This window comes from Cotesia typhae, unplaced genomic scaffold (assembly GCF_013202065.1).
Source record: "Cotesia typhae breed Kobodo isofemale line unplaced genomic scaffold, CoteBio_Ctyphae contig_123, whole genome shotgun sequence".
Classification (NCBI taxonomy): domain Eukaryota; kingdom Metazoa; phylum Arthropoda; class Insecta; order Hymenoptera; family Braconidae; genus Cotesia; species Cotesia typhae.
The window spans coordinates 860,509-875,013 of record NW_027423715.1 but is presented as its reverse complement, the minus strand read 5'-3'; the positions used below and the strand labels follow the sequence as shown (position 1 = coordinate 875,013).

The following is a 14,505-nucleotide window of genomic DNA, read 5'->3' as shown; positions in this document are numbered from 1 at the left end:
ATTTTCTTTCTTTAATGTAAGCTCTTTTTCTTCATTTATAGCTTGCTGCATACTGAGCTTACAAACAGTTTCGGCTGCAATCTGTAAATTCGTAAAACATCCCGCAAAAGTTTGGTCGTAAAATTTGCATGCTAAATCCATTAATCCACAGAAAAAATTTATCCCATTTATTCCAATGCCCAATAGACGCATCACAGCAACAATACGTTTATTTATTTCAAAGGCGTTATTAATCATTGGTCCAGAATTAATATACGAATTGCCACATTCACAAATAATAGCAATTTTGAACCCTAGGCCTCTTGAACTTGCTTGATTGAAAGTAACTTTTTTTGACAGGTTTTACACACCACTAAATTATTAATTGCACTAAAAACTGATAAAAATTGCAAAATACAATATCCATGAGATGGGTCAATCACAACATTATTGTCATTATTTTGTAATAACTTTTCTGCGGACGTACTGGTATTCGCAGTAGATTGCTCAAATGTAAATCTATTTCCGGTAAACTTGCGTTTTTTCGCAATTGATCGATGCTTAGGAACATTGTGAGTTCCTTTTTTATTTGAATATGAAGATTGATCACTCATTTTCAAGAAAATAGCACGTGTAAAATTATGATGCGCTCGATACAACGATCACAATGAAACTAAATGTGTCTGGCTCCGAAAATAATTTACGTGGCAGTAAACGAAAAATTTCTAGAAATTTCTAGAAATTATTATAATGATATATTTTTGTATACCTGAGAGCCAACAATAGAAACTGGAATCGTGTTATAGGGGCTGGAAGAGACAGTAGACTCTGAACAATACTTCAGGTACGTCTCGCAGCTAATGACACTCTAGCTGCCGAGCGGCTGCTCTTTAAAATGTTATAACTCAAAAACTATTTGAGATATCGATTTGAAATTTTAATGTTATTTTTAAAGATGTAATCTACCGAAATATGGAAAAAAAAAAAAATCGACTTTTTCGAAATTTCACACTAGGTGTGCCCCTTAAGCATAAACTACCATACCAAAAATTATATGATATATTTAATAATACAGATACCTAAACAACAGATATAAATGCTAACCGCCAAGCAGCATGCAGACATATGTCTGGAGAAATTCCCAACCACAGGTTTTTGCACAAATTTTCCTGTATCAAAGTCAATTACTACTGCTTTTGCGATAATACTGTACTCGAAACTTAAAATACAAAACATTAGATAATAAGATAACAACTTAGTGTAAAATAAAATGTTAGATTAAGCTTAAACTTAAGCAGGAGCTACAAAAATGAATAAATTATAAGTGCAACATTGTAAATATTGTACAAATAATATCTTATTTAATAAATAAACTTATACAAAAACAAAAAAAAGGTTCTCGTCCGATCACCGAAGTTAAGCAGCATTGAGCGTGGTTAGTACTTGGATGGGTGACCGCTTGGGAACACCACGTGTTGTTGGTATTTCTTTTTAGTTTTTTTGGAAAAAAATTTATTTTTTTAAAGTTCCTCGTAATTTTTTTCCCAAAAAAATCACTTTGAACACAAAAAAATTCATCAGCTCTATTTTATTTGAATTATTTATCCAAATATCTTAAATTAATTTATTATATTGATTTGTTCTACCCACACTGATAAAAAAATTGTAATTAAACAATTTAATTTTACTAAAACATAAAATATGCAGTATTTATTAGTATAGATTGCGTTCTGAGATGCGTCCTTACGGTTGAGAGGGTCGTCACTTACTATTTCTTAAAGAAAAAATTTTACAAGTAGGTCTAAACCTCTACTCCAATACTTGAAATTACAAATTTTTTTAGCTGATAAAAAAAAATATACAACTCTATGAGGATAGAGTGTTGAGCTTCATAAAAGAAAGAGTCCTTTGTGTGACCCAAGGGTCTGAGGTCATAAAAACAGAGTTAGAACTGCACTTCCTTTTTGAAGCGTTTAAATAAAACGTTGAGTTCAAAATAGAAAAAGTCGTTTCCTTCATTCTTTTTTTTTTTTTTTAATCTCTCAGTTAAAATATGAAATACTTGAAAATGAAGTATTCTAAATAATTTGTCTTTTTTCAGACCAAGATTTGGATTCTCAACATGGATTGTTCCAGCATTTATCTGTCAAGGAAGCTGAATGTTTGGATGAGCAGTTTGGTGAGTCAATAAAAATATTATTTCAATTATTTTTAATTTGTTACGATCAGTAAAGATTGTTTTCTGATTCTTTATTTAATATCAACTAACAAGTTGATATCATAAACAGTGGCCGTTTTATCAAGACAATATCACGCTAAAATTTGAATTTTTTTTACAATAAAACGTTGAGTTCAAAATAAGAATCTATTTCAAAAATATAATATTTTTAAAAAGTGTGATTTTTCGTTTGAGTACAAAAAATGAAAATAAATTTTTTCTTTTAATTTTTTCCAATGATCTGACATTTCAAAAATAGGTGGGCTAATTTCCCTTTTTTTCTCACTGATATTTATAATAATTCCACATTAGAATGAAATTTATATTCAACGATAAAATCAGTAAATTCCTGAGTGCCGAAAAAATAAAAGTTATTTTGATAATGCGGCTTTAAAAGGAAAGAGTAATGATTTATCAAGAATGTATTGTTGATTTACGAGAACATTTAAGCAGATGTAAATCAGTAAATGCTTAAATCGTGATCTATATACTTATGTAGTTCATATATAGACACAATAATAATAATGATAACGATTATTATAATAAATTATAAATAAAACTAAATAATATACATTAGATATTATATATAAATGTATCCCGGTCCCATAAAACTTATGGTTTATAAATATATAGAGATATATATTTAGTAATAAATACAAAATGCACGGATACAAACCACGATTTGAAATAATCAGAGGCGGGCATTGTGAAAGGTAGTTAGTATTAAATTTTCTAAAATATAAACTCTCAGATCTAAACACAACAACAGGAGGTACTCGGCTGTTACTCGATATACCGTATTATACCGTACTCGACTAATTACGCAACGTAATTAGTTCACGATTGAACGATCAATTGTTACTGCATGCTCTCTGAGCTATTATTCATTTCTCATTTAAATTAAATCATTTTAGTTATTGATAATTTGGTATCAATAAGTCATTTATTATTTTGCTTTGAGCTGAGGTGACTCATGGGATTAATTATGATTATAAAATAAAATAATCTAGTGCAAGTAAAAAATGATTATTTATTTTAGTGTCAAATGCGATTATTTGGATGAATGGATTCATAAATGCCGGTTTATCGATTGCCAGATTTTTTAAAAATAATTTTACGTTTGCTGTCACCGTGAAATGTTTTGCGTAATTAATACTTTGGATTTGTTAAGATAATCGCGAGTCTTTTTTTAAAATTACCACGTGGAATTATAATTAGTACAGAGGAGTGTCTGATCGCGATTGGTATGCTGAATGCTGAAGGAACATTGTTAAAGTAAATTCGAGTTCAGTTTAATGAAGGATAAAGTTGATGGAAATATTTATTAATTAATTTAATACTCTATTGTTAGTAAAAAAATTACAGATTGACAAATTTTAATTGATTAAATCCTCGAATTAAATTTTTTATTCGATTAAAATAAATAAATAAATTTTTCATTTGTTTAAAAGTTATAAATATATAACTAGAGGTTTTAATAATTAATATAACATTTTTAATTAACTTGATGTAAAAATTAAATTTTAATATTTTAGAAAAATTGAATCAATTTTTTTTTTTTAATTTACATTCATAAAAATAAATTACATTAAAAGCTATTGTAAAATAAAGATCATTGAGAATTCTGAGAAATTACGGAAGTTTCGAGACTTAACCGTGTATTTAAGTAGGTATACATATATATGTTGCAATCGGTAAATCCGTATTTATATTAAATTATGAAAACCGGTGCCAATTTATCACTGTGGATCCGTTAAAATAATCAGAGTCACCCATCATCTTTAGTGTATTTTATTTTTAATTTTATTTTACTTAAAAAAATAATAATATTATCATCATTATTTAAAAGGTGTCACCCATGAGGGTGTCTAAGAGCCTGATACCGGCTAAAGTGATGTTACGTAACAATCAATCTAATGACAAGATCAATAAATTTATTTTTTCAAATGCTAGTTGAAATTTTAAATAAAATTTAAATTGTTTTACATTTTTTACTTATTAATCTTTTAATTAATTATTAATTTATTAAAAAAAAATTTTTATGATTCATGTTGATCCATTTTAATCGATGAAAATGATACCTTGTTAATAATTGATAATATTAATTTTTTTAACGTCTCATGGAGCTTAAATCGAAATGTCTAGTTAGAACCATAATTGAAACTAAATAAGTCTTCTTAAAAAATATATATCTTTATAAATGATCAATGATCTCTTAATAAATAAAAATGAGTCAAATTGATTTAGAATATATTGTTTGACGGAGATAAAATTAGCATCATCATTGAAAATAAATTTAAAAAAACGGTGTAGCATTGAAATTAGAAATTAAATGGATGAATAGATGAATTTACTCTTACAGATCTCTTTCTCCAGTTTCTTGCGTCACAATAATTCATGAAGCGAGAACAGTAACACCGGAGAAAAGTAAACACGTTTCAATTTAATGTATAATAATATTGAGTTTCAATTCTTAACTTCCTCACGAATCGTATTACCATTTTTTTACCTTTATTATTATTAACACAATTACTTTCGTTACTATTTATCATCGTGATAATTATATAATTTAAGTGACCATAAACACCCTTTGTTTTGATTTTTAAAATCTCTTTAAACTTACTTTACTATTTTTGTTGTTATATATGATATGATACATAGAAAGAAAAAAGTAAAATGGGCGTGTAGTGATATAAAGTAAGTTAGCTTAAAAGTAAAATTCTTCGGACGAACTACATAAAATTACAGCGTCTAACTTTCAACTTCTTTCTCTTGTATATTAATAAAACCTTTCTTTTGTGTTACGTCTTAACTTCATAGAAATTAATTCCGTTATTGTAATTCATAGAAGTTCAATATCACTTTGAAATCTTTATATCTGAATTTGTTAAACATTAAAAATTAATACGCTGATTTTTTTATTGCTTATTACACAAGTTACTATTCGTAATTTTTAATATACCAGATATAATTTATTGAGTAAATATAAAAATAGAAAATGTTTGGTTTTTAGTGTCGATAAATTTATTAGACTTAAATATATTTTATTTATAAAGTAAAATTATAAAATCAACGAGGAAATAACTTTGAGTACAAAATATCTATGATTACGTAAAAGAATATTGAATCACTTGGAAAATAAATAATACAATAATAAAAATAATAATCAAGCGTAAGCAATTAATATTTTTATTGCAGCAATTGATTATTTAAAAATTGATAATAAATAAATAAATTTTTTGGAGAAATATAATTGTTTCTTCGGGAGACGTATTTTATTAAAATTATTAAATAGGAAAAAAATTTTAAGGTAAATTTTAATATAGAAGAACTAAGTCTAGAAAATTTGTTTTTAAAATTGCAGTTATAATTTTTTAGAGCTTCTTGATGGAATTTTTTTTTGCTGTAATTTATTTGTTAAAAACATTCTAAAAATTATTAGATGTTCCTCAATTTTAGTATCATTCTAAATTTAAGCAATAAAATAGAAAAACAATTATTTGTACATTGATGAAACTTTATTGAACTAGTAGTATATATCATTACAGTCATTACACGGATGAATAATAATTAATTATAATAATTACTTAATTAACAATAATATAATAAAATATAATAGCCGACAATTATAATACAATAAAGGTATATAATGAAAAAACAAAAAAAAAAGAAAACCCAATTATCTTTAGTTGTATTTTCTTATGACAGCTGCCTCAATGCCTCAACGTTTCTAGCTTTCCTGCAGAGTTTAACTTATTCATAAACCATTTTCATCTATTTATCAATTTCTTCTCACTATTTAACTTTTTTTTGTTAAATACAATAATAATAGGAATAATAATAATAATTTTAATATTCATCAATACAATTATCAATTAGTTTTCAATATAGTTGTTTCTACGGTAAATCGTTGTGACAATACAGAATTCTACGCTAATTCTAATAAACTACTCTACCAATCATCATCTACTTTTAATTTTAATTATTAATTTTTTTGGATTTTTCTTCAATTTATTACATTTGTAAATAGTAATTAATTTTTTTTTATTAATGTATATATATATATTTTTGTTTGGTATAGTAAATGTATGAATTGAATGGCTGTCCAATCGAACTACAATCGTGACATCAGACTGCTTGTACAAAGGTACAAAAGATTGTACGGTCGATTATGTTTCTCGTGTTTTTGTTAATTAATAAATTAACTGATCTGCCGATCAACTAATTAGTCAATTTCAATGGAAAAGTTTATAAATCTGTGGGCTATAGTATTGAGCCTCTTTTACATAGACATTTTTTTTATCTATTCTAGTCATTTAATTAAGCATTCAGAAATTTTTTTTAAAACTTGTCATTTCTAAGAATATATTTATTAAGAATATATTATATATGCCTTAGTAATTTTTAGTCATTCATACACAACGATACCCGAGAATTAAGTAATTAAGTTTTTTTTTTTTTTTTTTTTTTTTAATTAAAAAATAAACAATATTATCTAGATGGATGACTTTGTAAATTAATTATAATAAAAATAAAATTGTATCGAAAAATTAATATTGAAAAACAGGCGAATAAAAATTTTATATCACTTGATAATTAATCAACCATTTTTCCCTGAATTTTTAATTAATATTAAGTACGCGAATCACAACCATTTTTATTTTATTGTTTTTTATTATAATTTTTAATTTTAAAATTATAAAAGAGTAAAAATATTTTTTTAATAATGTCAAAATTATTTTTATTTAAAAAATAATCAGTAGTAAGATTTAATTTACTTTAATTAAAAAAATTAATGATTTTATTAATTGAATAAATACCAAAAGTCTTTTACTCTATTTGGGAAAAAAAAAAAAAAAAAAAAAAAAAAAAAATTTACTACTTTATAAAATTAAAAATTAATCATTACAACAAAGATGATTATAATTCATTTAAAAGTCAAAATTGTCCATCTGGATAGAAAATATTCAATTAAAAAAAAAAAAAAAAAAAAAAACGGTACATCCACGTGCTGCTTCATCCAAAAATAAAATTTCCCGTTCTCAAAAAATACTCAAGTATTTAATTGCAAAGCTTGTTAAACTAAATCGCGTCACATAAATTAATTAAAAAAAAGCAATTGCTTTTAAAAAAAAAAATTTTTTTATATAAGTAAAATGGCAGTTGATTTAAGTAACTAAAATGCTTTGTAGAGAAATTTGTGCTAGTGATTGTTTAAATAATCATCAGCAGTAATAATCTGTTGTAATAATAATAACAATAATATTTAAAAAAAATTTGGAATGAATTAAAAATTGTGCAGCAGTTAATTGTACCTTTTTAAGATCTTAAGATGTCTATTAATAATTATTTAAAATGTTAGTTGATTAGTTGATGGGTCCAACTTCAACGTACTCGTAAATGAAAGGCGATGAATTGTTGGGATCATCAATAATGTCCGAGCCGGAGAGATTGATGGCCGGGTCGTTCCACTCATCAATCTTTGAGCCGTCGATATCGAGACCGATACGCAAATTATCCGGAGAGTTGCCAATAACAAAGTGTTCTTCGGTCATTGGCAGGATGTCTTTCAGAAGCAGCCAAACATTTTCGTCAGCAATTACGTGGACCTTTGGAACCGGGAATCCGTTGAAAGGCGACGCCACGGGCAGTGTGTAGGCGCCCATGTTCTCGAATATTATCCAGTCACCTAGATCTAGATCGTGCATCAATACGTTCTCCACAACTTGGTCTAAGCCGTCGCATGTAGGTCCCCAGATGCTTGATGGTACCATTTTGCCGCAGCCGCTCTAAATTTTTAAAGATTAAAAAAATAAATAACTATTAATCATCATTCTTTATTTATTCGTATATTTTAGTTTAGTAGGATTATTTTGAAATAATTTATTACCTTAAGTGGAACGGGAACGACTCGCTGATGATCGTAGAGAATACAGTTGAATGAGCCGTATACACCGTCGTTTATGTAATACATGTTGTGAGTTATCGCACTTGGTGACAGTTTATCACTTCTTACTGAGCGCTTACTATGAATGCACGTGGCCAAAGTAAATGCTGAGGCGACGTAAAAACGACCCGGCTCCGCGATAACATGCACGTCATCAGCTGAAATATTGTTTAGTGTTTTATTAATTATCTTTTCATAAACATGTAATTGTAGAATTCATTTTTATCTTTATTGAAATTTTAAACTCCGGATATAATTTTTTTTGTGACAGTTGACGATAAATTTGAAGGTAATTATAATTATTTTTTTTATACACATATTATTATTATTCATAATTTGAGATATAATTTAAATAAATAAAAAAATTCATTATGAATTATAATTTTGCGATTCAGTTCATATTTAATCAACTAAAATTTTAGTAATTATTTAAAAGTAGGGTCCACCCAATTTTTGGCCATATCTAGGTAAAAAATTAACATTTTTTAATTTTTTTTTTCGATTCTACTTGTTATTATGGCGCATTTATGAAATATATATATATTTTTTTTAATAATATAAATAAACTGAACAGCAAAATTATAATTCCTATTATTATTTAAAATAAAAAAATTAATTCTTGAAATTTACCATTAAAATATTCATCAAGTGCTCCATTGACAACATCAGCAATTTTATCAATACTTGTTCCACGATCACCAGGAAAACCACCACCGATGTCCAGCAAATACGGTTTGAAATCCATCTCTTTCATCAGGTCAAACAAATTCCTGGCATGGCAAATCGCCCGATGGAACACCGGCGGGTCCTGACAACCCGAGCCGACATGGAAACTGATGCCGACAACGTCGAGGTCCAACATTCGCGCCAAGTGAAGAAGATTTGGCGCTTCCATTACCGGGTCACAACCGAACTTCATTCCTAGAGGACACTGCGATATCTCAGCGTCACAACGTATACGCAAGACAACCTGCAACAGCAATCATATTCATTTTTATTAAATTTTATATTATATTTAAGTTGTAGGAAGTAATATGATATAAATTAAATTTAAAATTACCTTAGCATGGGGATGTATTTTTTTGAGTTTATGCAATTCACTTTCATTGTCAACTGTTGTAATATCAACACCAACTGCAGCAGCATGACGAATATGTGAAGCAGGCTTTGCTGGATTAGCAAAAATAATACGCGTAGGGTCTACACCAGCACTAAGGACTTTGTTTATTTCAATCTGTAGAAAAAAAAAATTATAATTTAAATAAATAAATAAATAAATAATTGTAATTTTATACTAAAGTGGAGGAAAAAAAATTTTTTCTCAGTTTGAGGGAATTTGTAGCCTGTAAAAAAAAAAAAATTTGTTTTACTCAATATTTTAAAGTGGCCACCTGATTTTTGAAATAATCAATTTAATTTTTTTGGTTTTCTTATTTTTATAAGCTACAAATTTTTTTTTTGCTCCAGTCTACTGTTTATTATTTAATTAATAAAAAAAAAAAAAAAAATCATACTTTAGAAGCACAATCAAAGCCAGTCCCTAAAGCAGCAAGGACTTCAATAACAGTGGGACTATCATTGCACTTGACTGCGTAGTAAGGTTCAACGCGTGGCAGCTTTTCCTTCCAAATTTGATGTTTCTTAACAATATCACCAACATCGAGCACGTAAAAAGCTTCTTCCTGCAACCCACTATCAACAATGTCTTTCACTACACTCATCACCGATGATGAGCTGTCCAACACGTGGATGCGTTCGTTCAAGTTTGAAACTTTCATGGTTGCAATTTTTTTTTTTTTTTTATTAACGTTTATTACTCTTAATATAATTTATTGAGAATTAGATTTTTTTGATTTATTTTTCGCTTGTTTTATTTTTTTGTCCGTTGATTACGGAGTTCTTTTTTTATTCTGCAGGCGCTAGGCGGCAATCTGAGGGAATAATTTCAATTTTAATTAGTTAATAATAATTAAATTTGTTGAAGTGTTAAATTAATAAGCTGGATACTTACGAGGCAGCTGTCAATGAGAATTGGAAGAGTCGTGAGGAGGCGATTTAAGACAATAACAGCGTTGGGGGTGCTAGCAAAGCCACGGGGGCTCTGCGTTTAGGGCCAACTTCCAGTTGCCGCTGTTTGTGAGATCAACTCCAACAGACTGGCCAACCAGTCTATCACAGATACAACCCTGCAATTAAACAAAATATTATTATTAACTTTAATAATTGAATTAATTATTGAACTATAAATAAATAAAATTTTGCTTTATTAAATTATGACTTGTTAAATTGCACTGTAATTTCTTAAATATTGACGTTTTTAAAGATATAAGCTCATTTAGATTTTACGCTCATCAAGAGCTTTCATTTGAGTACCCACATGCATTTATATATATATATATATATATATATATATATATATATATATATATATATATATATATATATAAATGCATGTGGGTACTCAAATGAAAGCTCTTGATGAGCGTAACATCTAAATGAGCTTATATCTTTAAAAACGTCAATAGTTCATGAAATACAAGGTCATTTATTAATTATGTATCTAGAGATAGAATATTTTCGAAAACAGCCTAAATACTTATCATAATAAATTGACTATCGGTGAGAATGCTATGAAACCTTAAAAAGGCATAAATTCAAGTCAAGAACTTTGCAATATCATTAAATTTCACTAAAAAGAAAAAAACGATTTTATAGATAATAATAATAATAATGCAATTAATTAATTATTAATTGAAAGTCGATGAACTTCTGGGATTTCTCAATTATACGAATGAAGCTCATAGAAAAGTTATTGATTTGACATTAATTCGTACTTGTATTAACTTTTATTCCACAGACCGTTAAATGTTTTAACTTAATAAAATATTTTATCAAACAATAAAGCAGTAAAATTTTTATAAAGAATTAATTGTTGATAATTAATAAAGAATTTTTATAATAAGATTAGAAACTTACGACTCAAATAAAAATATTATCTTTATTTGAGTAAAAAAAAATTAATTGAAGCAATTAAGAATATGGCGTGTTAGTTCAATTATTTATGATCATAAAAAAAACATTTTTAATATTTATTATATTTATTGTAGTGTAATAAAAAATATTTTAACATACTCGGCTGTGGGCGAAAATTCTCGTGCCTTGTTTATAACAGTGAAGAAAAAAAAATACGGCGGATAATACAATAGCTGATTCGCGTTAAATTTTAACCAAGTGTCCAATAAGTGCTCAGTAGTATCAAACACAAAACGTTGATTAAAGCGAGAAAAAATCTCGGCTGATAAATGTTGAGATGCAAAGTCGAATGACTTTTTATTGATATTCTATTTAAATGTTCTTGTAAACTCAATTGAAAGTATCGATGATTAATTATTAATTATTTGCTTTATACTAAGTATAAAGTATTTGTTGCTTAAGAGATGAATTATCGGATAGTACTGAATTCGCAGCGCGTATTTACCCACGTATTTATACCGCCTTGATAAGTTTTATCAAAATTGTGGTGTTATATGTTACGATTTAAAGTAAATGCCGAGTGAATCTTATCTGTCAGCAATAAGTGTATGATTAATCATGATTCGCTCTAAATGTACTATGCATCAATATATATATATATTAGATAAACATTTGTAAATGGGGGTAACACTTGAAGGATGATTTTTCTCCACTGGGGGTCAGACATCAATTATTAATGGTGATAATAATAATTAATGTTTGTATGTACCAACTCTCTTTTTATTATTCTTTCACCTAGCGATTATCAATCGACGTTATTAATTATTATTATCATTGTAATGTACACACAACAAATGAAATGAAAATTTTTTTTATCGATTACTCATCGACACTCAGCGCTACTAACTATTTTTTACAATGTATTTCTTATAAAATATTGATCTTCTGAATATTCAAGCGATTAAAAATTTTTATCTTTCACTAGACTTTTGTATCTGGGATTTTTCTATTTATCAAAATTAATAAAACGAGATTATTTGACGAAGAAAAAAAAAATTGCTAGTTATCAGTCATGAGTTAATGACTAAAGCTATTGTCTTTTTAAAATTTTTGATCCTCGTTTATCGGCTTTTGAAATAATAATAAATAATAATGATTAATCACTTAACAGATGCCTGTTACTCAACAAATTTTTGTAATTAATTTTTTTAAACTGATTAAATTATCAATTTTTATTGAAAAAGTTTTCGATATTGTTTAAATACATTTTTAGTTTGGGTTTTTCCGTGATTAATTTAAATTTCTTGCGTAATTTTTTTATGTTAAGTATCAAAACCGGTTTTTTGTTTTGAAGATTTTATCGAAAATATTTATATATCGAATTAATAAATATTGAAATTATTTCCTGGTATAAAATATTTATTAATATTAAATATTAATTTTTTTATATTAAAATTCATCTTTTTAATTATCAAAAAATATTTCTAATATTTTTAATTTCGATATTTGCAACGCAGTATAAATAAAAATTACAAAACACAGGAAATATAAATAAAAAAAATCCTGTTAATAAATAACTAATAATAATAATTAGAAAAAAAATAATAATACAATCACAATATTAATATGACGACAAAAAAAATTTTATATTATTACAACATAATATGCAATTTCCGATTCCATATGTATCACCTTGACACGTGTGTGTTATTTGATTGTTGAAGAATATTCTCAAAAAAATATTAAATAAATTTCAAAAAAATAGTAAATCAATGCAAAGATAAGTCGGAGTTTCCTGCAATTCCAAGAACAATATCGATACGTGCTAAGAATTGTAGTTTAAATTTAATTGCAATAGTTATAATAATAATAATAGTATTAAAAAATCCAGACACTTGACACAGTGACTGTTGATTATTACAGATAATCGATTCTCTATTGATTCGTAAAAATAAACAGCTATCTATTTCTATCCCTGAGCTACTTGATACCGATGCACCAGACGTTTCCGTTTTGCTAACCACTGATTATGATAACAATCGATATTACAATTAATAACATTAATTACGATTAAAAATTTCCATTGAACCAGCTCTCTCTTGTATTAAATTGTCTCATAATAATGAGCTTGAAAAAATATTATTTGTTTACTTAACATTTCAAATAATCCATTCCAATAAGTACATCCAAGATAATGAAATTCAATTTAAAAAGTGACAACGTCATTAAGTTAAACGCGTGACAATTACGATAACGATAAAATATAACATAGTAACGTCATTACATTATTTAAGTCTTTTAGAAACAATTTACGTGGACAAAAATTATTAATAGAAAATTATTTAAGCAGTAAAATAAATTTTACTAAAATAATTTAATTTTTAATAATAATTATAAATGTTAAATTTATTCTTAAATAAAATCATCTTATATAGATTAAATATATTAATATATTAATGACGAAGTGAAATAAATTAGCACATATATTTATGTACCACAAATAACATGATTGAATCATTGAACAGTTAAAATGAGTTGTAGTGTCTGTTCACATGACATCGTCTCAATTCGCTAACCACGATTCGATGTTTTATGATAAGTCTTTAAATTTAATGGTGATGGTAATTTTAATCGTAACCATTTCATCGGAGATATTAATTGGAGCGAGAAACTAAATAAATTAAAACGAGTAATTATTAATAAATGTGACAAGGACATGATAATGCGATTGGTAATCAAATATTAGATAACTGAATTATAAAAAAAAATTTTTTTTCTTTTTATTTTTAGAAATAATAATTACCTTGTAAAATGATTGCCACCCTGCGGGTAGGCACTGGATTGAAGGCGGAATGATGGAGGTTTTCGTAAACTTTATCCCAAAAATAAGTCAAATCGTCTTCGGGACCTGGATCAGTGAGTCCTGGTGGAGCCAGTGCTCGCTGGTGGTACAGGCGATTGTTTTATGATGATTATTTGAACTTGACAAGTACATTCGTTACTTGAATTTATCTCACTTTCTCGTTATTCACGCGAACGCGCTTCGATAACTTTTAATAATTATTTTTCGCAAAATTCAAGTCCAAGATGATTAAATTAAGTGACTTGAAAATAGAGAACTGAGTACTGAGCCGAACCTTAGAATGAACGAGGCAGAGCGGCCATGAGATCAGCTCAGTCTGGTCTCAGTAATGTGAGTAAATCGGTAATTATCCGTAAATACACTTTGGCTGAATTCACGTCCAACGTTTTCAATCGTTTTGTCATTTTCAACGCAGCGACAACTTTAATTTTTAATCTTTCTATTGGCGGGCAGTGCGCATGCGTCGTTTTTGAAATAGTTCAAGCGGCTGACACTAGGGGCGCCGTAAAGCGTAACCGTTTGGAT

General features: G+C 27.1%; 1 protein-coding gene across 2 annotated transcripts; it reads right to left on the bottom strand.

Moving 5' to 3' along the window:
• Positions 1 to 6,645: 6,645 nt before the first annotated feature.
• LOC141534042 (ornithine decarboxylase 1) lies at positions 6,646 to 14,288 on the bottom strand. 2 transcript variants are annotated; one of them, XM_074253192.1, is made up of 7 exons: positions 13,921 to 14,288; positions 10,156 to 10,330; positions 9,659 to 10,075; positions 9,205 to 9,378; positions 8,775 to 9,114; positions 8,088 to 8,302; positions 6,646 to 7,986 (listed from the first exon to the last, which is right to left on the bottom strand). In XM_074253192.1, exons 3-7 carry the CDS (start codon positions 9,920 to 9,922, stop codon positions 7,564 to 7,566), a joined length of 1,416 nt encoding a protein of 471 aa, XP_074109293.1. In that variant the 5' UTR covers positions 9,923 to 10,075; positions 10,156 to 10,330; positions 13,921 to 14,288; the 3' UTR covers positions 6,646 to 7,563. The 2 variants fall into 2 exon arrangements, with proteins under 2 accessions (XP_074109293.1, XP_074109288.1); XM_074253187.1 differs by lacking the exon at positions 13,921 to 14,288 and adding an exon at positions 11,277 to 11,610.
• Between the last annotated feature and the right edge of the window lie 217 nt (positions 14,289 to 14,505).

Bases quoted from the DNA above. Each gene is read 5' to 3' on its own strand.
- LOC141534042 (XM_074253192.1), bottom strand. From the start codon at position 9,922: ATGAAAGTTTCAAACTTGAACGAACGCATCCACGTGTTGGACAGCTCA. The intron at 9,115-9,204 runs GTAATTTTAAAT...TTGCTGTTGCAG, and splicing joins AAATACATCCCCATGCTAAG to GTTGTCTTGCGTATACGTTG. The intron at 7,987-8,087 runs GTAATAAATTAT...TTAAAAATTTAG, and splicing joins TCGTTCCCGTTCCACTTAAG to AGCGGCTGCGGCAAAATGGT.